Source organism: Coregonus lavaretus, assembly GCF_964263955.1.
Source record: "Coregonus lavaretus genome assembly, chromosome: 20".
In the NCBI taxonomy this organism is placed as follows: Eukaryota; Metazoa; Chordata; class Actinopteri; order Salmoniformes; family Salmonidae; genus Coregonus; species Coregonus lavaretus.
In genome coordinates, this window is record NC_140007.1 from 18,632,691 (window position 1) to 18,655,423 (window position 22,733).

At 45.6% G+C, this 22,733-nt stretch overlaps 1 protein-coding gene across 1 annotated transcript in view; it reads right to left on the reverse strand.

Annotated features, from left to right (window-relative positions):
• Window positions 1-3,340: 3,340 nt before the first annotated feature.
• Window positions 3,341-22,733, reverse strand: part of LOC311148291 (nucleolar complex protein 2 homolog) — a 38,009-nt gene continuing 18,616 nt past the window's right edge. The window contains exons 14-19 of the mRNA XM_084185205.1: window positions 20,239-20,340; window positions 19,277-19,420; window positions 15,368-15,481; window positions 14,710-14,842; window positions 9,625-9,735; window positions 3,341-3,843 (exon numbers count right to left, since the gene is read on the reverse strand). Of these exons, the coding sequence (XP_084041331.1) occupies window positions 3,683-3,843; window positions 9,625-9,735; window positions 14,710-14,842; window positions 15,368-15,481; window positions 19,277-19,420; window positions 20,239-20,340 (765 nt within the window). The 3' untranslated portion in view covers window positions 3,341-3,682. The remainder of the gene's footprint in view (window positions 3,844-9,624; window positions 9,736-14,709; window positions 14,843-15,367; window positions 15,482-19,276; window positions 19,421-20,238; window positions 20,341-22,733) is intronic.

Here is a 22,733-nt window from a genome sequence, read left to right on the forward strand (position 1 = left end):
GGTAGTAATCATGGTCGAACTACCAGCCTTGGGGCCCTCAATGTTTTCGTTAGTCACTCTCACTCAGATATCATGATGCACATGATGATATTATTATGGACAAAAGAGCAAGATGATTTTTAGTTTACCAACAAATCTTCTGTTTCCATCAGGCCTGTCATAAAAAATTTTAACAGACATGTACTTTACTCACAATTGTATTTATCGCAAAAGCCGATAAATACAATTTTCACTGGCCAATTGTCCAGGAGAAGAAGAAGAAAATCCATTGCGAAATAATACTTTTTATCCTATTCTTAGATCTAAATACCAGTCGATGTACATACATTTGACTGGTCATGCTTATTCGTCTATAGGTTAATTTGCATAATTTTGTGAAATTAAATTGGCTTGGTACAGTAGTCTATATTCGTTATGCATTTTATCACGTGTACAGCATACAGATACAGAGCCTTTGAGCGGAAAATCTGTCAGACAGCACCAGAGCTGCTGCTACAGCATCTCAAACAGCAAATGCAGCAAACGGATGGCAGGCTTCATCAGCGCGTCACACACCACTTTGCAATGAGCTGGAGGCAGTTTGCATTTTCAAAATATGTAACGTTACTTAATTGTTTGAAATCTGACCAATATCCGTGGAGGCAATTATTTTATACTGAACAAAAATATAAATGCAGCATGCAACAATTTCAAAGATTTTACTGAGTTACAGTTCATATAAGGAAATCAGTCAATTAATTAGGCCCTATTCTATGGAGTTCACATTACTGGGAATACAGATATGCATCCGTTGGTCACAGATACCTTAAAAAAAAAAAGTAGGGGCTTGGATCAGAAAACCAGTCAGTATCTGGTGTGACCACCATTTGCCTCATGCAGCTCGACATCTCCTTCGCATAGAGTTGATCAGGCTGTTGATTGTGGCCTGTGGAATGTTGTCCCACTCCTCTTCAATGGCTGTGCGAAGTGGCTGGATAATGGCGGGAACTGGAACAGGCTGTCACGCAAGTCGATCCAGAACATCCCAAACATGCTCAATGGGTGGCTGATGAGTACGCAGGCCATGGAAGAACTGGGACATTTTGAGCTTCCAGGAATTGTGTACAGATCCTTGCGACATGAGGCCGTGCAATATCATGCTGAAACACGAGGTGATGGCGGCAGATGAAAGGCACGATAAATGGGCCCCAGGACCTTGTCACGGTAGCTCTGTGCATTCAAATTGCCATAGATAAAATGCAATTGTGTTCATTGTCCGTAGCCTTTGCCTGCCCATACCATAACCACACTGCCACCATGGGGCACTCGGTTCACAACGTTGACATCCGCAAACCGCTCGGCCACACGACGCCATACACGTGGTCTGCGGTTGTGAGGCCGGTTGGATGTACTGCCAAATTCTCTAAAACAGCGTTGGAGGCGGCTTATGGTAGAGAAATGAACATTCCATTCTCTAGCAACAGCTCTGGTGGACATTCCTGCAGTCAGCATGCCAATTGCACACTCCCTCAACACTTGGCATTGTGTTGTGACAAAACTGCAAATTGTAGAGTGGCATTTTATTGTCCCCAGCACAAGGTGCACCTGTGTAATGATCATGCTGTTCAATCAGCTTCTTGATATGCCACACCTATCAGGTGGATGGATTATCTTGGCAAAGGAGAAATGCTCACTAACAGGGATGTAAACACATTTGTGCACAAAATGAGAGAAATAGGCTTTTTGTGCATATGGAATATTTCTGGGAGCTTTCATTCCAGCTCATGAAACATGGGACCAACACTTTACATGTTGCATTTATATTTTTGTTCAGTATATGTACAACTTTTTCATTGTCCAGTAGGCCTAGCCAAAGGCACAATCCTAGTCATATTAGCAACCCATGCTAGTTGTTGCATGTTAGATCTAACCTCTTTCTAAATTTCTAACAAATATTTTCATCTGTCACATGAAAACGCTAGCATGTGGGGTGCGCTTTGATAGGCTAATGGTGTTTTCCGATTAATTGCATTATGGAATTTACATTGGCGCGTAGCCTACTGTCTTGTGGGCATTGCTGCACTTATGTGAATAAATAGTTTATCAATAAGCTAAACAGCCTGATCTGTTTGGGATAGGCTATTTCTTTCAAGACAAGCTGACCAATAGAATAGATCAACTTCTCTACTATGGGGGATTGTAGATTGACATAGGCTAGTGATTTTGCTGTCCGTTAGTCATCTTGTTGGCTGAGGAAAAGTAAATGTCAACAGTTATTCTAACATCTTCAAAGTGGGCATGAGAATTTGGTAAGAAAGACCACACATTGCTGCATCCTCCACTTGCATGTTCTGTTAATATTAATTACCATAATCTAAATGTGATTTGTCATTCTGAGCAACGTGGGTGGACTTCCTAATCAGGTTACTCATCCAATGCATATGGGTCCGGTAAATGTTTCAAATGTCCAGTAAATTAAAATGCTGTTGATCAAATGTCGGACGCCACATTTTCCTAATGGAAACCCAGGTATGCACACAACCTTTAAAAAGGTCTTATAGATGCACTGCAAAAAAGATTAGATATTTTGTCAAGTTTTTTTTTTTTAAAGAAAGCATGAGTAGAAAACCAAGAGACAATTTTTGCAGCATCAATTCTTTCTTGCTGCTAGGCTCTAGGTTGAATTTGAGCCATATTGCTCATACCTACTCAGTCCTTTCAGATCTACACAAGTGCCTAGGGGTTGTTAATGGATGGCATTCGTAGTTCTGTACCAATGTTACCATTGATACACTCACTACCAGAAGGAAGAAGAGAGGGAGGAAGGAGAGGAGTAATGATAGAGGCAGTCTGAAGAAGCAGAGGAAGGACGAGGGAAGGAAAAATGTAGTGATGGGGGAGAACGGGAGGATGAAGAAAGGTAGCAAAGTGTGTGTGTGGTTGGGGGGGGAGGGTTAGTTGGCAAGGAAACAGGCACAGTCTGTGTTCCTGCTTCACCACCTGGGCAGAGAAGACTGGCACAGCATCAGACATGGCCGTGGCCGCCTGGCACACTGCTGCCCTGGGGCTGGAACCCCTCCCCCATACCCAGCACAGCCTGGTACAGCCCACCATAGGACAGCACAGCTACAGTATAGTCAAGCCCTTTCTTCTAACAAACAGCCTTTACTAAAGGCAATCCTAGTAAACGCACGGGAATCCCAAGTTCAAACAGTGGAACACAGGTGCTTATGTACTCACACACACGCACGCACACACTTATTGGCTACAACCCACCACACTTGTTAATTCACAATCCTGTACACTGAAATGAACAATGCATAAATACATCAGTAGGGTATCTCCCTAAGAAACAAACATATAGGTCTAGGAATCATTTTATAGTTTGTACAATTGCATGGTCAGTTTTTTAATGTGCAATTACATTAAGAACATGTTTGAACTGTACACATTGATGGAGCAAACTAAAACAAAATATAGTAGAAAGGAGTCCACAGGGAAAGCAGTAATGATTGAAAGTATGGAAAGATGAGGAGCTACAAACCAACACTTCTCCTCTCCACCCCCAATCGTTGTGTGTGTGTGTGTGTGTGTGTGTGTGTATGCACATGTTTTAGTGTGTGTTTCTGTGTGTTTACGCACGGGCCTGTGTGTGTGTGTGTGTGTGTGTGTGTGCATGCATGCGTCAGTGTGTGTGTCTGTCTCAGTCCTGGTCAGAGAGCTCCAGGTCTTCCACCAAGTCCTCGTCTCCCTCTGCCAACTCTTTCAGAGCCACGCTAGACAGCTGCTTGGGTGCCTTGGAGGCTTTAGCCCCCTCTTCATCATCACCATCATCACCACCATTATCATCATCATCATCATCATCTATAGAGACAGGGGAAGGAAGAGCATGAAGGATGGATTCATTTAAAGGGGAAATCTGGGATTCAAACAACAATGCCAGTCAAAAAATGTGGGCCTATGTACCAATCTCTGATTGCCCCTTAAGTAGGAGTGATCAATGTCTGGAACACTGCAAGTTTTAATTATTTTTTGTTTTCATACTGATGTTATACGATCATTTTAAACATGTAGAAAACTAATCGCACCACAAGATCTCCCCAAGGCAATATCAGGCAGCAATGGATGCAAATTGCTTGGTCTGAAATATGATGGGGGTTAGTTCTGCCCAAAATGGGGTTGAGTGGAGAATATGGCAGGTTTCCTTATGATGGAATGAACAATATGTTGGAAGCTCCCCTCAGTTCAGTTCAATTGGAAGGCTAGGTGGAGCCATCGCCATTTTGATTACATCTTATCATATTCCCTACAGATCTGCCAATTCAAAAGTGGTAGGATTTCCAAGATGGCGGAGTAGTGCAGTTGTGTTTTTATCGTATGTCTGTAAATGTCTGTAAATAGCCTGTAAATACCCTATTTTTCGTACATATTTCCCTATCAGACTTTTCATCCTTCTACAAGATATACTTTCCTGCAACCCGCCTCACTCAATGTGGAACGGATTCTATTATTGACTTACCTTTATCTAGAATCTCCAGTTGAAACTAGCTAGCCAGCTAACTAGCTACTTGCGATTAGCCACAGCTAGCGGTGTTTCACCCAGAACATTGGATTTTTTCTGCGGGATTAATTTTAATCACTGGACATTGATCACCGGATATTCGGCCAGTCTGCACAGCGCGTTATCGACCCAGAACATATCAGTTTTTCCGCCGGAATCACTGAACCTTTAACTCCGGATTCGTCGCTACCAGCTAGCTACAACAAAACGGACGCTGTGGTCTGGCTAATCATCCTGAGCTAGGCCCATCTCCCGGCTATCTACCTCTCTGTCAACCGGACGGGACCACCTAGTGTTGACACGGAGCCCCGCCGATCCTACACGACTGGTCTGCCGACGAAATCGTCTGATGTGGTTACGACGTTAACCACGAAGATTCCATCCATCTGCTAGCCCTGGCCCGCTAGCACACGCTAGCCGTGGCCTCTTAGTCACTAGTACTTCACCACTGGACCTTATGATAACTCAGCTATACAGCTGATATCTGCTGGACTGTTCCTTTTTACGACCCCCCCAGCCTAGCTAAACCTGCCAGCTAGCTACAACAAAACGGACGCTGTGGTCTGGCTAATCATCCTGAGCTAGGCCCATCTCCCGGCTATCTACCTCTCTGTCAACCGGACGGGACCACCTAGTGTTGACACGGAGCCCCGCCGATCCTACACGACTGGTCTGCCGGCGAAATCGTCTGATGTGGTTACGACGTTAACCACGAAGATTCCATCCATCTGCTAGCCCTGGCCCGCTAGCACACGCTAGCCGTGGCCTCTTAGTCACTAGTACTTCACCACTGGACCTTATGATAACTCAGCTATACAGCTGATATCTGCTGGACTGTTCCTTTTTACGACCCCCCCAGCCTAGCTAAACCTGCCAGCTAGCTACAACAAAACGGACGCTGTGGTCTGGCTAATCATCCTGAGCTAGGCCCATCTCCCGGCTATCTACCTCTCTGTCAACCGGACGGGACCACCTAGTGTTGACACGGAGCCCCGCCGATCCTACACGACTGGTCTGCCGACGAAATCGTCTGATGTGGTTACGACGTTAACCACGAAGATTCCATCCATCTGCTAGCCCTGGCCCGCTAGCACACGCTAGCCGTGGCCTCTTACTCACTAGTACTTCACCACCGGACCTTATGATAACTCAGCTATACAGCTGATATCTGCTGGACTGTTCCTTTTTACGGTACTACATCCTGTTTATGTTTAGCCTCAGCCCAAACATGGTTAGTTTATTGTTGTTTCGGTTATTTCTAATTGTACTATATCACTGTAGACCCCCCAGCCTAGCTAAACCTGCCTTAGATAGCTCCTTTGCCCCTCCCCCAATACACGCGGAGACCGACTCAATTGATGCCTCCAGCGATGCTATCTCTTTCATTGTTACCCAACGCTTAGGTTTACCACCACTTTACTCATATCCTTCCATATCCTTGTCTGTACATAATGCCCTGAATCTTTTCTATAACACCCGGAAATCTGCCCCCTTTATTCTATGTACCCAACGCACTAGAAGACCAGTTCTTAAAGCCTTTAGCCGTATCCTTATTCTAGTCCTCCTCTGTTCCTCTGGTGATGTAGAGGCTAACCCAGGCCCTGCAGCCCTCAGTATCACTCCTACTCCCCAGGCACTATCATTTGATGACTTCTGTAATCGCAAAAGTCTTGGTTTCTTGCACATAAATATCAGAAGTCTACTTCCTAAGTTTGAGTTATTCACTGCGTTAGCACACTCTGCCAACCCTGATGTTCTAGCAGTGTCTGAATCCTGGCTCAGGAAGGCCACCAAAAATTCTGAAATTTCCATCCCCAACTATAACATTTTCCGTCTAGATAGAACTGCCAAAGGGGGTGGAGTTGCAATCTACTGTAGAGATAGCCTGCAGAGCTCTATCATACTATCCAGGTCTGTGCCCAAACAGTTTGAGCTTCTACTTCTAAAAATCCACCTTTCCAGAAATAAGTCTCTCACTGTTGCCGCTTGCTACAGACCCCCCTCAGCCCCCAGCTGTGCCCTGGACACCATATGTGAATTGATTGCCCCCCATTTATCCTCAGAGTTTGTACTGCTTGGTGACCTAAATTGGGATATGCTTAATACCCCGGCCATCCTACAATCCAAGCTAGATGCCCTCAACCTCAACGCAAATTATCAACGAACATACCAGGTACAACCCTAAATCCGTAAACATGGGTACCCTCATAGATATCATCCTGACTAACATACCCTCTAAATACACCTCAGCTGTCTTTAACCAGGATCTCAGCGATCACTGCCTTATTGCCTGCGTCCGTAACGGGTCCGCGGTCAAACGACCACCCCTCATCACTGTCAAACGCTCCCTAAAACACTTTAGCGAGGAGGCCTTCCTAATTGACCTGGCCCAGGTATCCTGGATGGATATAGATCTCATTCCGTCAGTAGAGGATGCCTGGTTGTTCCTTAAAAGTAATTTCCTCTCAATCTTAAATAAACATGCCCCATTCAAAAAATACAGAACTAAGAACCGATATAGCCCCTGGTTCTCCTCAGACTTGACTGCCCTTGACCAGCACAAAAACATCCTGTGGCGTACAGCATTAGCATCAAATAGCCCCCGCGATATGCAACTTTTCAGGGAAGTTAGGAACCAATATACACAAGCAGTCAGGAAAGCAAAGGCTAACTTTTTCAAACAGAAATTTGCATCCTGTAGCACTAACTCCAAAAAGTTTTGGGACACTGTAAAGTCCATGGAGAATAAGAGCACTTCCTCCCAGCTGCCCACTGCACTGAGGCTAGGAAACACTATCACCACCGATAAATCTACAATAATCGAGAATTTCAACAAGCATTTTGCTACAGCTGGCCATGCTTTCCATCTGGCTACCACTAACCAGGCCACCAACTCTGCACCCTCTGCTGCAACTTGCCCATGCCCCCCCCCCGCTTCTCCTTCACACAAATTCAGACAGCTGATGTTTTGAAAGCGCTGCAAAATCTGGACCCCTACAAATCAGCTGGGCTAGACAATCTGGACCCTTTCTTTCTAAAACTAGCCGCCGAAATTGTCGCTACCCCTATTACTAGTCTGTTCAACCTCTCTTTCATAACGTCTGAGATCCCCAGAGATTGGAAAGCTGCCGCGGTCATCCCCCTCTTCAAAGGGGGTGACACTCTAGATCCAAACTGCTACAGACCTATATCCATCCTGCCCTGCCTTTCGAAAGTATTCGAAAGCCAAGTTAACAAACAGATCATCGACCATTTCGAATACCACCGTACCTTCTCCGCTATGCAATCCGGTTTCCGAGCTGGTCACGGGTGCACTTCAGCCACGCTCAAGGTCCTAAACGATATTATAACCGCGATTGATAATAGACAGTACTGTGCAGCCGTCTTCATCGACCTGGCCAAGGCTTTCGACTCTGTCAACCACCGCATTCTTATTGGCAGACTAAATAGCCTTGGTTTCTCAAATGACTGCCTCGCCTGGTTCACCAACTACTTCTCAGATAGAGTTCAGTGTGTCAAATCGGAGGGCCTGTTGTCTGGACCTATGGCAGTCTCTATGGGGGTGCCACAGGGTTCAATTCTTGGGCCGACACTTTTCTCCGTGTATATCAATGATGTCGCTCTTGCTGCTGGTGACTCTCAGATCCACCTCTACGCAGACGACACCATTTTGTATACATCTGGCACTTCATTGGACACTGTGTTAACAAACCTCCAAACGAGCTTCAATGCCATACAACAATCCTTCAGTAGCCTCCAACTGCTCTTAAACACTAGTAAAACTAAATGCATGCTTTTCAATCGAACGCTGCTGGCACCCGCCCACCCGACTAGAATCACCACTCTCGACGGGTCTGACCTAGAGTATGTGGACAACTACAAATACCTAGGTGTCTGGTTAGACTGTAAACTCAACTTCCAGACTCACATAAAGAATCTCCAATCCAAAGTTAAATCTAGAATCGGCTTCCTATTTCGCAACAAAGCCTCCTTCACTCATGCTGCCAAACATGCCCTCGTAAAACTGACTATCCTACCGATCCTTGACTTCGGCGATGTAATTTACAAAATAGCCTCCAACACTCTACTCAGCAAATTGGATGTAGTCTATCACAGTGCCATCCGTTTTGTCTCCAAAGCCCCATACACTACCCACCACTGTGACCTGTACGCTCTTGTTGGCTGGTCCTCACTACATGTTCGTCGTCAAACCCACTGGCTCCAGGCCATCTATAAATCACTGCTAGGCAAATCCCCGCCTTATCTTAGCTCATTGGTCACCATAGCAGCACCCACCCGTAGTCTGCGCTCCAGCAGGTATATCTCACTGGTCATTCCCAAAGCCAACACCTCCTTTGGCCGCCATTCCTTCCAGTTCTCTGCTGCCAATGACTGGAACGAATTGCAAAAATCTCTGAAGCTGGAGACTCTTATCTCCCTCACTAACTTTAAGCATCAGTTGTCAGAGCACCTTACCGATCACTGCACCTGTACACAGCCCATCTGAAATTAGCCCACCCAACTACCTCATCCCTATATTGTTATTTATTTTGCTCTTTTGCACCCCAGTATCTCTATTTGCACATAATCTCTTGCACATCTAGCATTCCAGTGTTAATACTATTGTAATTATTCTGCACTATAGCCTATTTATTGCCTTACCTCCATAACTTGCTACATTTGCACACACTGTATATATATTTTCTGTTGTATTTCTGACTTTATGTTTTTTACCCCATATGTAACTCTGTGTTGTTTTTATTGCACTACTTTGCTTTATCTTGGCCAGGTCGCAGTTGTAAATGAGAACCTGTTCTCAACTGGCTTACCTGGTTAAATAAAGGTGAAATAAAAAAAAGAAAAAGGAGGCTGGTGTTAAATTCTGGACCAGGCATCTAATACTCACACTAGTGTGCAGACCTGAACCGAACCGTACTGTGTTGGCTTGCATGTTAAATTTTCACATTAGCCTTTCCAACCACGGTTCCAGAAACTACAGTGGATGCGTAACCAGGCCAGCCCAGTACAGCTCGGCTTGGTTGAGTTCAGTAGTGTGAAAAGCACATATTTGTCAGTCCACAAACCTGAGACACCATCATGTTCTTCCCCCACCCCCTCATCATCACTCAGGTCAGACAGCTCTTGAAGAAGATCAGCATCATCGTCATCATCGTCGTCAGATCCTCCCTTTTTGTCTGACAAGAAGAAAGAGAAATAGAATATGAAGTACCAGTGAATACTCATTAGCTTTGACTTTGTTTTACTCAGATCAGGGATTCCATAAGGAAAATGTGCCACCGGACATTTGACCAAAAACATTTAGATTTACCGGACCCATATGCACTGGGTGCGTAACCTGATTTGGTTGTACACCCACAATGATCAGAATGACAGAAATCACATTTAGAATATGGTTATTCATATTAACAGAACATGGAAGTCGAGGATTCAATGACGTGCGGTCCTTCCAACGTATTCTGATGGGCACTTTGAACATGTTAGAATAACTGTCCACATTTACTTTTTCTCAGACAACAAGACGAGTAATGAACAGCAAAATCGCTAGTCTTTATCAATCTACTAGAAAAGTTTAGGCTACCTATTCTATTGGTCAGTTTGTCGAAAAAGAAATAGCCTATTCCAAACAGACTCTGGGACAGTTGTGGGACGATAGATCCCAAATTCATACAACCAATGGGCCTAGGCTACATTAAAAACATATATATATGTAAAAGAATGCAATGAATCTGATGCAACAGATCAGAACGTTTAGATAAATGTTGATAAACTATTATTTCTTCAACATTATAAGCGCAGAAATGCACATAAGGCAGTAGACTAAACACAAATGTTCGTTCCTTAATGCAATTAGTGGGAAAACGCCATTGTCAAAAAGGCATTGCACATGCGATTGGTTTCATGCGACAGATGAAAATATACATTTTGAAAGACAGAAGTTCTAATAGGCTACTTTTAAGCAAGGAAAGACATGCCTCATAATATGTATTAAAACGTTCAGGTTTCAAACAATTAAGTGTGTTTTCAAAATGCATACTGCCTCCAGCTCATTGCAAAGTGGTGTGTGACGCGTTGATAAAGCCTGCCTTCCCTTGCCATTTGATGTCGCGTTCAAAACAACTGGGAACTCAGAAATCTCAACTGGGGGGGACGGGGACTATCTCCGACTGGAAAAAAATCGTTTTGAACGGTCATCCAACTCGGCATTCCAACTCTGGCTTCTTTCTAGAGCTCCGACCAACCTACTTTTCTGAGTTCCCAGTTGTCTAGAAAGCACCACAAGATGCTGCAGCAGCAGCAGCATCTCTGGTACTGTCTGACAGATTTTCCACTCAAAGGCTCTGTATCTGTACGCCAGGGATCATCAACTAGATTCAGCCGCGGGCCGATCTCTTCTTCAGCTGATGGTCGCGGGGCCAGAACATAATTAAAATAATTTGTAGATAGCAAACTGACCTCAAGAAGCCCAAACAGATAGTGTATATGTTTGACTAAAACATAATAATTTCAAACCTTGCTTACATTTGTATACGATCACATGTCCCTCTATTATGCGTGGGAATACTTGGGAACAGATTTCTTAAATTAAAATTACATGGAGCTGATTTCCTGGTGTTTTTAGTCTATTATGTCACACAATAAAATTAATTAAAATAAGAAAATTGCTCCGAAAACTTGGGGGGCCAAATAAAACCACTGCGGGCCACCAGTTGGGGAACCCTGCTGTACGCGTGTGATAAATAAGATACATAGTGAATATACTGTACACATGCGCCAATATAATTCCACTAAATTATGCAAATAAACCTTTGACCAATAAGTATGACCAGTGAAATGAATTTCCATCGACTGGTATTTCCATCAATGAAGAGGATAAAAAGCATTATATCGCAATGGGATTTTTTCTTCTTCTCCCGGACAATTGGCCGACACCAATTTTATTTAGCGGCTTTTCTATTTATTTTATCAGACAAAAGCCGTCTATTACCGGCTACCAGAAACCCTGACTCAGATGCACCATTTTGTAAAGATTGGTTGTAATATTATACACTTAGGTAGTGGAACACTTTAAGGCTGTACTAAAGGGATCATTCGGGATTTTGTCAATGCAGACATTTATCTACTTCCCCAGAGTCAGATGAACTCGTGGATACCATTTTTATGTATCTGCATCCAGTATGAAGGAAGTTAGTTTCGCGAGCCAATGCTAACTAGCGTTAGCACAATGACTGGAAGTTTATCATATCTACTTGAATGCTAGCAGTTACCATAGACTTCCAGTCATTGTGCTTACGCTAATTAGCAATTGCGCTAACGCTAGTTAGCAACTTCATTCAAACTGCATAAAAATGGTATCCACAAGTTCAACTTACTCTGCGAAAGTAGACAAAGGGCTTAATTGCCAAAATCCTGAAGCATCCTTTTAATAAAGCATCTCAAAGTATGAGTCCTGATATGTGATCAGTTTTCATTTTGGATCATAATTAATACGTTTACATGAACAGAGACATGATCCTAGATCAGGCTCGCGTACTCTTGAGATGCTTTATGAATATGGGCCCAGAAATGTGTACATGCAGGCAGGTAGGTAGCATCTAACCACCTTGGAATTGCCTATTACCTGCATGGTGATGGAGCTGAGAATACATTACTCATGACAGTTTACCACAGCCAATTTCACACATCTTACACTCAGTCGCTGCCTAAATATATAAAATGGAGATAGCAGGCAGGCTTCACTTCAGACAGCTACAAATTCCTTCTGTAAAATGGGCGAGTCTATCCTGTATGTGTGTGTGTGTGTGTGTGTGTGTGTAGCAGAGGCCACTGCAGAGTGGTCCCTGAGCTTTAAAGTAGGGTTTGATGAGATGCTGGTAGCCAGGAGAGGAGAGAGAGGCACAGACACTTCAATTGCCACACTATCCAACACTTACTACTAAGAGCGTATTGACCACACACACACACACACACACAGATACACAGTGAGCTACCTAGAATGACCGATAAGAATGACCAGTCAAATGTATTTACATCAATTGGTATTTCCATCAACGAATAGGCTAAAAAGCATTATTTCGCAAAGGCATTTTTTTATTCTTCTCCCAGACAATTTGCAGGCTGAGATTTTATTTATCTGCTTTATTATCGTCCAAAAGTCGGCTATTACGGGCTAACAGAAACCCTGACACACACACACACATCCTGACTGGGGTTGAGGTCGAAAATATACAGGTTATGACAAAGTAATAATTCCATGCGGAAGCGTTCAAAAAGAAACAAAAATTAATGGGACCAGCGCCGTTGCTGATTCTACAGGATAAGGATTGAAAATGTGACCAGCAGTCTGGAAATAAATAAAGTGGATGTAGATAATTTAAAAAATGTTTAAATGAATAGAATGACAGGAAAAGTTATGCTATGTGTTTGCTGAACTTCACTACGATTGTGTTTATTTTCCATGTACTGCTAACATTCACTTCCAGTAATTTTCGTTCGCATTTCTGGTCCCATGGTTTAGAATTCTTCCGCATGTATGCAAAGAGTTATGGGATATTAGAATCCTCGTCTTAACCTGTATATTTGCGACCTAGACTGGGGTTGTGAGGGACAGCAGGATCTACATGCCCGTCTGCCCCCATACGACCTGGAGGACTTAACACCCCCACAATAACAACTAGACACATTCATAGAAACCAGTCTTCTTCTCCCCTCACACTTTCCTCCTCTCCACCACTGGGGCATCTCAGCAGACTTCAACCAACCACAGTTTAGTAAGCTGCCCAAAGGTTGGAAGGTTGTCAAGGGCTGGAGGGTGGGTTGGTTTGTGTATGCGGAGGAAATGCGGGGGCAGCCAGTTAAGCATTGTGAGCTGGAGGGAAGCAGAGGGGGAAGTACTGGGGAGCGGACACCTCTGGCTGTTCCAGTGGGCTGGTTTGAATTAGGAACCCCCACCGGGATCCATGCCTGTGCTTCCTGTGAGAGAGCAACGGGACGGGCCGTTGGGGCGAGGTGGGCTGGTGGCTCGCCGGCAGCTGCCCGCCCATTTGCGGAGACTCTCCCTACAATGAGGACCAGATGAAAAAAAATCCCCTACCGCCCCCTCACTCTCTCCTTCCGACCTCTAAGGTTTTTTCCCTCCGTCGAGCGTGTCCAACTGTAAAGCTGTAAAAGAGGACTCCTGCCCTGCCCGTGTCCTGTGGATGACCCATAGCAGAGGTCCAGACACACAGGGCTTAAAGGAAGACAGGAGTGACAGCTGCACTCAGCTGAAGGGTGAGAAATATAGAAGGATAGGGAGAGAAAGAAATATAGGAGAAAGAAAGGGAGAGGGAAATATAGAAGGATAGAGAGAACAAAATATAGGAGAAAGGGAAACATAGGAGAGAGAGAAGTAGACTCCAACTAATTGGACAGAGCATGTTTTGCTGGGAGAGCAGCATGGCTACAGTAAGGCCAGTTGTACATTCCCTCAGAATGAGCCAAATGTTCATCCCGGAAAGGGAAGAGGAGCTGTATCCTTGCCATAAAGGCGCTCAATAGTCTACTACAGTGTATGAGTGTGTGTTAGAGACTGTGCTTATGTGCTGTTGGCCAACAGTCTGTAGATCAGGGTTCCACAACTGGTATAAAAAATGATTATGTTTTAGTCAAACATATCTGTTTGGGCCTGTTCCGGTTAATTTGCAGTCTACAAATTATTTGTAATTATGTTCCGGCCCACGGACCATCCGCTCAAGAAAAACATCGTACCATGGCTAAATCTGGTTGATGATCCCTGCTGTAGATGGTCTCTGTGCAACTCAATACAGCCTCCTAGTGGCCAAGACATGCATAGCATAGGACCTTCAAGCAGTCTTTATTTACTGGCCAGCTCTAACAGGAAATGTAGTCAGACAGTGCCTGCAGATCAAGAGATTTGTCAGGCAATTGGAATTGGAATTCAAATATAGCTAATTCTGAGACTTTGAGATCCCTGTGCAAGGCCTTGAGACACAATTGCCGAACTGCGTTAACGCTGGTTCAGGGTCGTTATGGTCACGCTTTGGGAATTATTTTGCAGCAGGAAACCAAAATTACTGTTTCTTAATGGACAGGGACAAGTCATCCCTCCCCGTTTCGGAATGTTATCCTTCCAATGTAAATAGGGTTACCTTTGACTTTGAGTCCTCCGTCGTCGTCTGAGTCGCTGTCGGACTCAAAGAGATCCTTGAACTCCTTCTTGTCCACCGCTTTCTTCTCCTGAATCTTCCTGCGTTTGATCTCAGGGAGGTCCAAGTCTTCCATCTTAAATGAGAGAGGAAATGTTAATATGCAGTTCCATTTCAAAATATAGTGTTATGGAAAACCTATTGTCAAAACAGGTGATTTGGGACCATATGACAATGAGACCATTGCTCAAGATCTCAAGATTCAGAACATTCATCAAAGTCACTTACAAAACACTTTACAAACATTTAGGGTTAACACTCCCCAGACGGAAGCCTGGAGCCACATTGAGAGATCTTCTGTCAATTAAATTAGGCCTACATCTCAGTTTCTTTTCTAAAACCACTAACTGTAGAGAACTGACCCCATTGAAAAATCATCGAAAACTAATAAAAAAGGTCATATTCTTCAAAAATGTTTGCATGCAACCTTGAACATTTCCACCAATCTCCCACTGACAATGCATTATCTTACTCAAACCTTCCAAGTTACTTGTATCATTCGTAAAATAGGATGGAGACGTTTGTTGAATTTGGATGAATGCCCTGAAAATACTTTCATCTTTGAAGTCTAAAACAGTTGGTATGTGCGTCTGATAGTTACCCTCTCCTTCCCAGATATCTCCAGCTGGATCTCCTTCTCCCTTAGCTTCTTCCACTGGCTGTAGTACCTGGTGAGGGGCGTCCCCTCCTCCGCAGTCTGCTTCTCCCACTTCGCCTGCCCACCAGGCACACACAATCATGAAACACACTTGTTACATATCCACTCCGTATTTGTTTGTGTGTGTTATGGCTGGGAATTGCCAGGGACCTCACGATACGATATTATCACAATACTCAACGCGATATGTATTGCGATTCTCACGATTCTATGTGTATCGCATTGCGATGCTGCGATTTTATTGCAATTTGATATTCCAAACATATTGCTCACTTTATGTCTGCTGCAGAGAGACAGAGCATGAGAAAACTAGTTTTGATCAGTCATGGAAATAAAGTCCTTAAAACTTGTTGGCTCACCATTTAAAAAGAAGATGGCGAACAAGCTATTGGATGAAAAATACAGGCGTTTTGGCGCAGGTACAGCCGTCTAGCGCTAGCTAACACTACCTAGAAGAAACCTACTTGCATTTTATTTATGGTAATTTGAATGCACAGAGATATCGTGACGAGACCCTAAGGCCCATTGTCATGCCATTCATCCGCCGCCATTACCTCATTTTTCAGCATGATAATGTACGGCCCCATGTCGCAAGGATCTGAAGAAGAGTGGGACAACATTCCACAGGCCACAATCAACAGCCTGATCGACTCTATGCGTAGCGCTGCATGAGGCAAATGGTGGGCACACCAGATAGACTGGTCTTCTGATCCACGCCCCTACTTTTTTTTTATTTTTAAGGTATATGTGACCAACATATGCATATCTGTATTCCAAGTCATATGAAATTCATAGATCAGGGCCTAATTTATTTATTTCAATTGACTGTAACTCTGTAAAATCTTTGAAATGGTTGCATGTTGCATTTATATTTTTGTTCAGTGTAGATTTCAAACATTATTTGCTATTGACAAGGGGAGAAACACAGAGAGAGAGAGAGACAGAGCGAGCGCGAGCGAGAGAAACAGAGAGAGAGAGAGACATAGCGAGAGAGAGACATAGCGAGACAGAGCGAGAGAGACAGAGCGAGAGAGACAGAGCGAGAGAGACAGAGCGAGAGAGACAGAGCGAGAGCGAGAGAGACAGAGCGAGAGAGACAGAGCGAGAGCGAGAGAGACAGAGCGAGAGCGAGAGAGACAGAGCGAGAGCGAGAGAGACAGAGCGAGAGCGAGAGAGACAGAGCGAGAGCGAGAGAGACAGAGCGAGCAGCGAGAGAGACAGAGCGAGAGCGAGAGAGACAGAGCGAGAGCGAGAGAGACAGAGCGAGAGCGAGAGAGACAGAGCGAGAGCGAGAGAGACAGAGCGAGAGCGACAGAGCGAGAGAGACAGAGCGAGAGAGACAGAGCGAGAGAGACAGAGCGAGAGAGACAGAGCGAGAGAGAGCGAGAGAGACAGAGCGAGAGAGAGCGAGAGAGACAGAGCGAGAGAGAGCGAGAGACAGAGCGAGAGCGAGAGAGACAGAGCGAGAGCGAGAGAGACAGAGCGAGAGCGAGAGAGACAGAGCGAGAGCGAGAGAGACAGAGCGAGAGCGAGAGAGAGAGCGAGAGCGAGAGAGACAGAGCGAGAGCGAGAGCGACAGAGCGAGAGAGACAGAGCGAGAGAGACAGAGCGAGAGAGACAGAGCGAGAGAGACAGAGCGAGAGAGACAGAGCGAGAGAGAGCGAGAGAGACAGAGCGAGAGAGAGCGAGAGAGACAGAGCGAGAGAGAGCGAGAGAGACAGAGCGAGAGAGAGCGAGAGAGAGCGAGAGAGACAGAGCGAGAGAGACAGAGCGAGAGAGACAGAGCGAGAGAGACAGAGCGAGAGCGAGAGTGTGAGAGACAGAGCGAGAGAGAGCGAGACAGAGCGAGAGAGAGCGAGAGAGAGCGAGAGAGAGACAGAGCGAGAGAGACAGAGCGAGAGAGACAGAGCGAGAGAGAGAGAGCGAGAGAGAGACAGAGCGAGAGAGAGACAGTGCGAGAGAGAGACAGTGCGAGAGAGAGACAGAGCGAGAGAGAGACAGAGCGAGAGAGACAGAGCGAGAGAGAGAGAGCGAGAGAGAGACAGAGCGAGAGAGAGACAGTGCGAGAGAGAGACAGTGCGAGAGAGAGACAGAGCGAGAGAGAGACAGAGCGAGAGAGACAGAGCGAGAGAGAGACAGAGCGAGAGAGAGACAGAGCGAGAGAGAGACAGAGCGAGACAGAGCGAGAGAGAGACAGAGCGAGAGAGAGACAGAGCGAGAAGAGAAGCTGAAAGAGGAGACTGGACGATCTACGCCAGCCCTTCCCCTAAAGGTCTTTGCTGATGGCATTGATCAGGCCCAATAGGATTATCTGACCTCCAAATCCAATAGACCGTATAGACCGCAGCTTCCTTCGTCGGTTAGCTAAACCTATTTACGACAATTTACAATGGCGGTTATTAGGCTGGGCCCCAGAACAAAGAGGAGAGGACAGGACGTGAACAGAAAGACCCAGGGCTTTTGAAAACACTTAAAACCCAGACAAAACAATGCTATCGGATTAGGGTTGAGATTTAGGCTCCGCTGTTCTCTCACACCTAGCCTAACTACTCTAGAAGATGGCAAAAACATTTTGCTCAAAATTGTTAAGAAAGCATAGACCTACCAAGAAAAAAGCTATTTAGGCTTCAGCGGAGGCCCATTCAAATGTGATCTGCGTTTGGGTGTCTGGGGCCAGAGGGGAGTGATGGCCTTTCCACGGCAGCCGGAAAGGGGGCTGGCCTCTACCCGGCAACATGGTTGCCGTGCAGCATGGGGACGGATGCCATGGCGACAGGCTCCTCTGGGCTGGGAGCCGTGGCGACAGGCGCAGCCCCCGGTGCCAAGCTGTCTGTCTCAGTCTCTCGCAGCAAGCGCACACAAACACACTTCTTCAAGACTAAACTACACACAGCGACATCCCCTCTTTAATTTCACTCTTAAATATTTATCACGGGTGTGGGGCGAGGCACTCAGCCAGGATTGGAGGTGCAAACCAATGCAGCCTGAGGAGTGTGTGTGTTTGGTGGGGCAGGTAGAGAGTGCATACGGTGAGAAGAAAACGCACACAGGAAATGGCACTTCTGCCCATGCATACACACACCTCCAACAATGTCCCCTCATTAAGGCAAGGGATGAGGGGGGGGGGGGGGGTGAGGCTGGTTCAAACCTATAAAGGAGGGTCTAATGACCACAGAGCCCTCCTCTAACGCCAGTGTTCACCTAGGGATGTCTCCTCCAGCATCCTTCCCTCTGCTTCCTACTCAGGTTCACTGCAGCAGGCGCTAAGTGTGTAGCCTTGGCTCTTATCTCCTCACTGTCTGTGTGTGTGTAACAGACACAGCCAGGAGGGGTCTAGGGGTTAAGGGTCAGGGGGAACATGATGGTTAAACGCTCTAGGCTGGTGGAGACCTTCACAGGCACTTCCTATGGGAGCTCGCCCAGGATGGTGTATGTGTTTTGGGAACGGGGTGTACAGGGGGTTAAGAGGAGGTGGGAGTGCTCTAGGCAGTCGTTTGGAGTGCTCCCCAGCTGACACTGGTGTCTGTGTGTGCGTGTTTGAAACAATTAGTTGGAATGCAACAACCAACGCAACTCAAGAATCAACCGTTGATGAACCATCACATAATTGAAGAAGTTTAGCCTTCTGGCTACTGAAAAATCTCAAAATGAACATTGAATTTAATCATGAAATCTTATGTATGTACTGGGTGAATGTCTATATTTTGGGGGAAGCAGAGGCACTGATGGGAAAGAGAGGTGTGCGCACGCATGTTGAAGAGGTGAAATGAGGGCTCTGGAACAGCAGCCCAGAAGACCTGGCACGGACATGCTCAGTTGCTCACGGGCGGGCACACACACAGCCAAACTCACCACGGCGGACGCGTCGGCCACTCCAAAGGCGGCCCTCTGTCTACGGGCTGTGATGTGGCTGCTGTTCTCCTGTACCTTCTCCAGCAGCTGGCGGATCTGCTTGCAGTAATTGGCCACTTTGCATTCCTTCAGGAACGCTTTCAGCTGTGGCGCAGCGGAGAGGAGGTAGAAAGGAGAGGGGGGGGGGGAGAGAGAAAGAGTGAAAAACGCTATATAAAATCACCTAGTCTGGAATTGTCTTTCCCCTCTGGATTGTCGCTACTTTATGCCCAGCGCTCACGTGTGTGTGTGTGTGTGTGTGTGTGTGTGTTTATGTGTGTGTGTATGTGTGTAGCAACAGTAAAAACTGGAGTAGAAGAAGAGAAGTCATGCGTTGTTTGCGTTGGCGAGGGCAGATTCTGACTTCGTTAGTCTTTCGGCATTACTTGTAGAGGAGCTCGCCTCCCACCCACTGCTGGCTGTCTCTGACAGGAAGTGGGCTCAGTGGTTGGTCGCCAGGGCCGTTAAAACAACAGCAAGCCGGTGGAGCCATTAAAGGTCAGCACAGACACACTTTACTCTTCATCCCCCTCTCTCTCACCCTCTTTTTCCATCTGGCCTACTCACCATAAGACCAAGTCAAGTTTCTTGCAGCCTTGTGTTTGCCGTAGAGGGGCTAGCAGCTAAGATAATTTTTTTACTTGATAGTCAACAACACCTCAAGATGTTTTAGTTAGTATGTTAAATAGCTGCCCATTTACCAAACGTGTAGAATAAAAAAAAAACAAGACCGCATATTGATGTCTGAAACTCTGAATCAGTCCCTGATTAGGAGAAGATAATTAAAACTTGAAGTGTTTTTGCCTTCCAGGGCCAGTTGCCTTTCCCTGGCTTAGGTTATGGATATTATGCCATTGCATCAAATGGTGAAGAGGTTCCATTAGCTGACTAGGGGTGGAGAGAAGAGGAGGTGGTGGTATTACCTGGATGATGGTGGGCAGGGCCAGCTCTGGGAAGCCGATAGAGCAGGCCTGAGAGTGGAAGTACTCCAGGATCAGGTCATAGATCTGCTCTATCAGCCCATCCTGAAACACAAAAGTACACAATCAAAAAATAAAAGCTGAAATGACCACACACACACACACACACAGTGATTTTCACATGAACATTCAAGATACTTTTGGGGCGAAAGGAGGGGAGTTAATGTGACGAGGGTTGCCAATCTGTGAGAATACACGTGCAAACATTGAGCTAGATTACAGTGACACCTCAGCGCACTAATACCACTCCTTAAGTCTCAAACACACACTTTACGGATTGCAGCTATTTATGTGAGTACAGCCATCAGTACAGACTGGATTTACCTGAGATATCCGATTATCTCGAAGCGGTCACCTGCTGTCTGCCACCTGGTGCTGCCAACGTGTGGCATCCCCCAGGGCTCTGTACTAATCCCGGTGGATATTCGACTGGCCACACACCAACACTTAACCCCTGACCCTCAGTTAAGATAACATTACCACCAGCTCATCCAAAGACATGGTCCTTTATTCCTAATTATTTGGCATGGGTCCGCCAACCCGGCAGCAATAACATTGAATGCTACAGAAGCAAAGCAACAGAGGGTATGAGAGAATGCTCTACCCATTTCAGTTCTTTTATGGCAATAACGCTAATTTCTGTACTGTGGCGCAGTGGTCTAAGGCACTGCATCGCTAGCTGTGCCACTAGAGATCCTGGTTCGAATCCAGGCTCTGTCGTAGCCGGCCGCGACCGGGAGACCCATGGGGCAGCGTACAATTGGCTCAGCGTCGTCCAGGGTAGGGGAGGGAATGACCGGCAGGGATGTAGCTCAGTTGGTAGAGCATGGCGTTTGCAACGCCAGGGTTGTGGGTTCGATTCCCATGGGGGGCCAGTATAAAAAATTATGTATGCACTCACTAACTGTAAGTCGCTCTGGATAAGAGCGTCTGCTAAATGACTAAAATGTAAATGTAATACAGCCTACTGTAGTCAGACTCTCTCTACTTGGTCTAATGGTCAGATAGGTATTCATTTAGCCATGTCTGGCAGTAGCAAGGGTGAGTCACCAGGCACTGACTGCATGGTAGAAGCAATTGGTGGTGCTGGTGTCATTGGTTGCCCCTGGCAACAGCACTGAAGCCAGTCCTGACCAGCGGAGTGCAAGGGATAATCCCAGAGGGCCGTGTGGCAATCCTCTTGGCTTGGTTAGAGCCCCTTACGTTGGCTTTTGCAGGCTGCCCTCAATCCCCTTATGCACACAGGGAGGGCAACACTCAGTGTCAGTGAGGAGTGTGAAAAAACATGAACTAGTAGGGCCTAAGCCATGGAGTTGGTCAGCTGCTCTTGTTGCCATGCGTTAGAATGCCATCGTTATTCTATTAAAGTGACACAGACAATAGGTTGAGTAGTGCACCGTAATCTAATCTGGTACGTTTCCCAATATATTTGTTTTATTTGAGGGAGGGTGGAATTGCATAATGGCCATTATACTAAATCAATTCTTACTGATTAGCGCGAGGTAGTTGTCTAGGACTTACAACCAAGACAGCAAAGATGTGAAACTAATGTGCTGATGCAGGACAACAAAAGCCATTTTCGCACAACAGATTGATCTTTGAAGGACATGCTACTTTCAACCTGTAGACTTAGGCCACTCCTAGAATAGACACCCTAAGCTAGTCACAAATGCCCTCTAGACATCCTAAAATAGCTAGGGCTAAGAGATATTCATGACCTATCTGACCTCCAGCCATCCTTGTACTAAGGTGCCAAGCCACACCATTGTAGGCACTTCCACAATATCGGCAACCATTAGAAAACAGGTGCATCACCATTAAGCTTGCCAAAACAAGTCATAGAAATAACCCAGTTAAAGGAGAGGTGCACAGACAATCCGCATGCCTAAGTAGTGGTAGCCTAATTGGATTCTTCATTGAGATGATTAAAGTATCAAGAGGTAAAAAGTGGCATGAGAATATACTCTATTGACCACTCGTTTGCTTGAGGACAGAACTAGACCTACCAGTTAAAAACTTTATCCTAGCCCTAACAATATCATATGAATCTGGAAGTAGGGTCAATACCTTTGAATTATATCACTTTTTGATATGATTTAAAGGAAACTTTCCATACATGTTTGCCCATGGAAGTGGTCAGAAAGATACTTTTTGGACCGGAATGCCAAAACATTCAGTTGATAAAGGCGCTCAAAGTTAACCTATTTTGTGTACCCCACCATGAGACCCGCCATTGGCTGAGACAAAATGCTCTTGAAAACAGGGTGGGTGTAATTTCCATCATAGAAATACAATTCATAGAAGTGACCAATCCCTTCAGACCAGTGAAATTTAGCTGGTACACCATTGAAATTTAAATTCAATTGAAATGTTTACTTCTAATTACTACCACAAAGATGACAGCGTGTCCATCCACCGTCGAATGTCAACTTAAATGG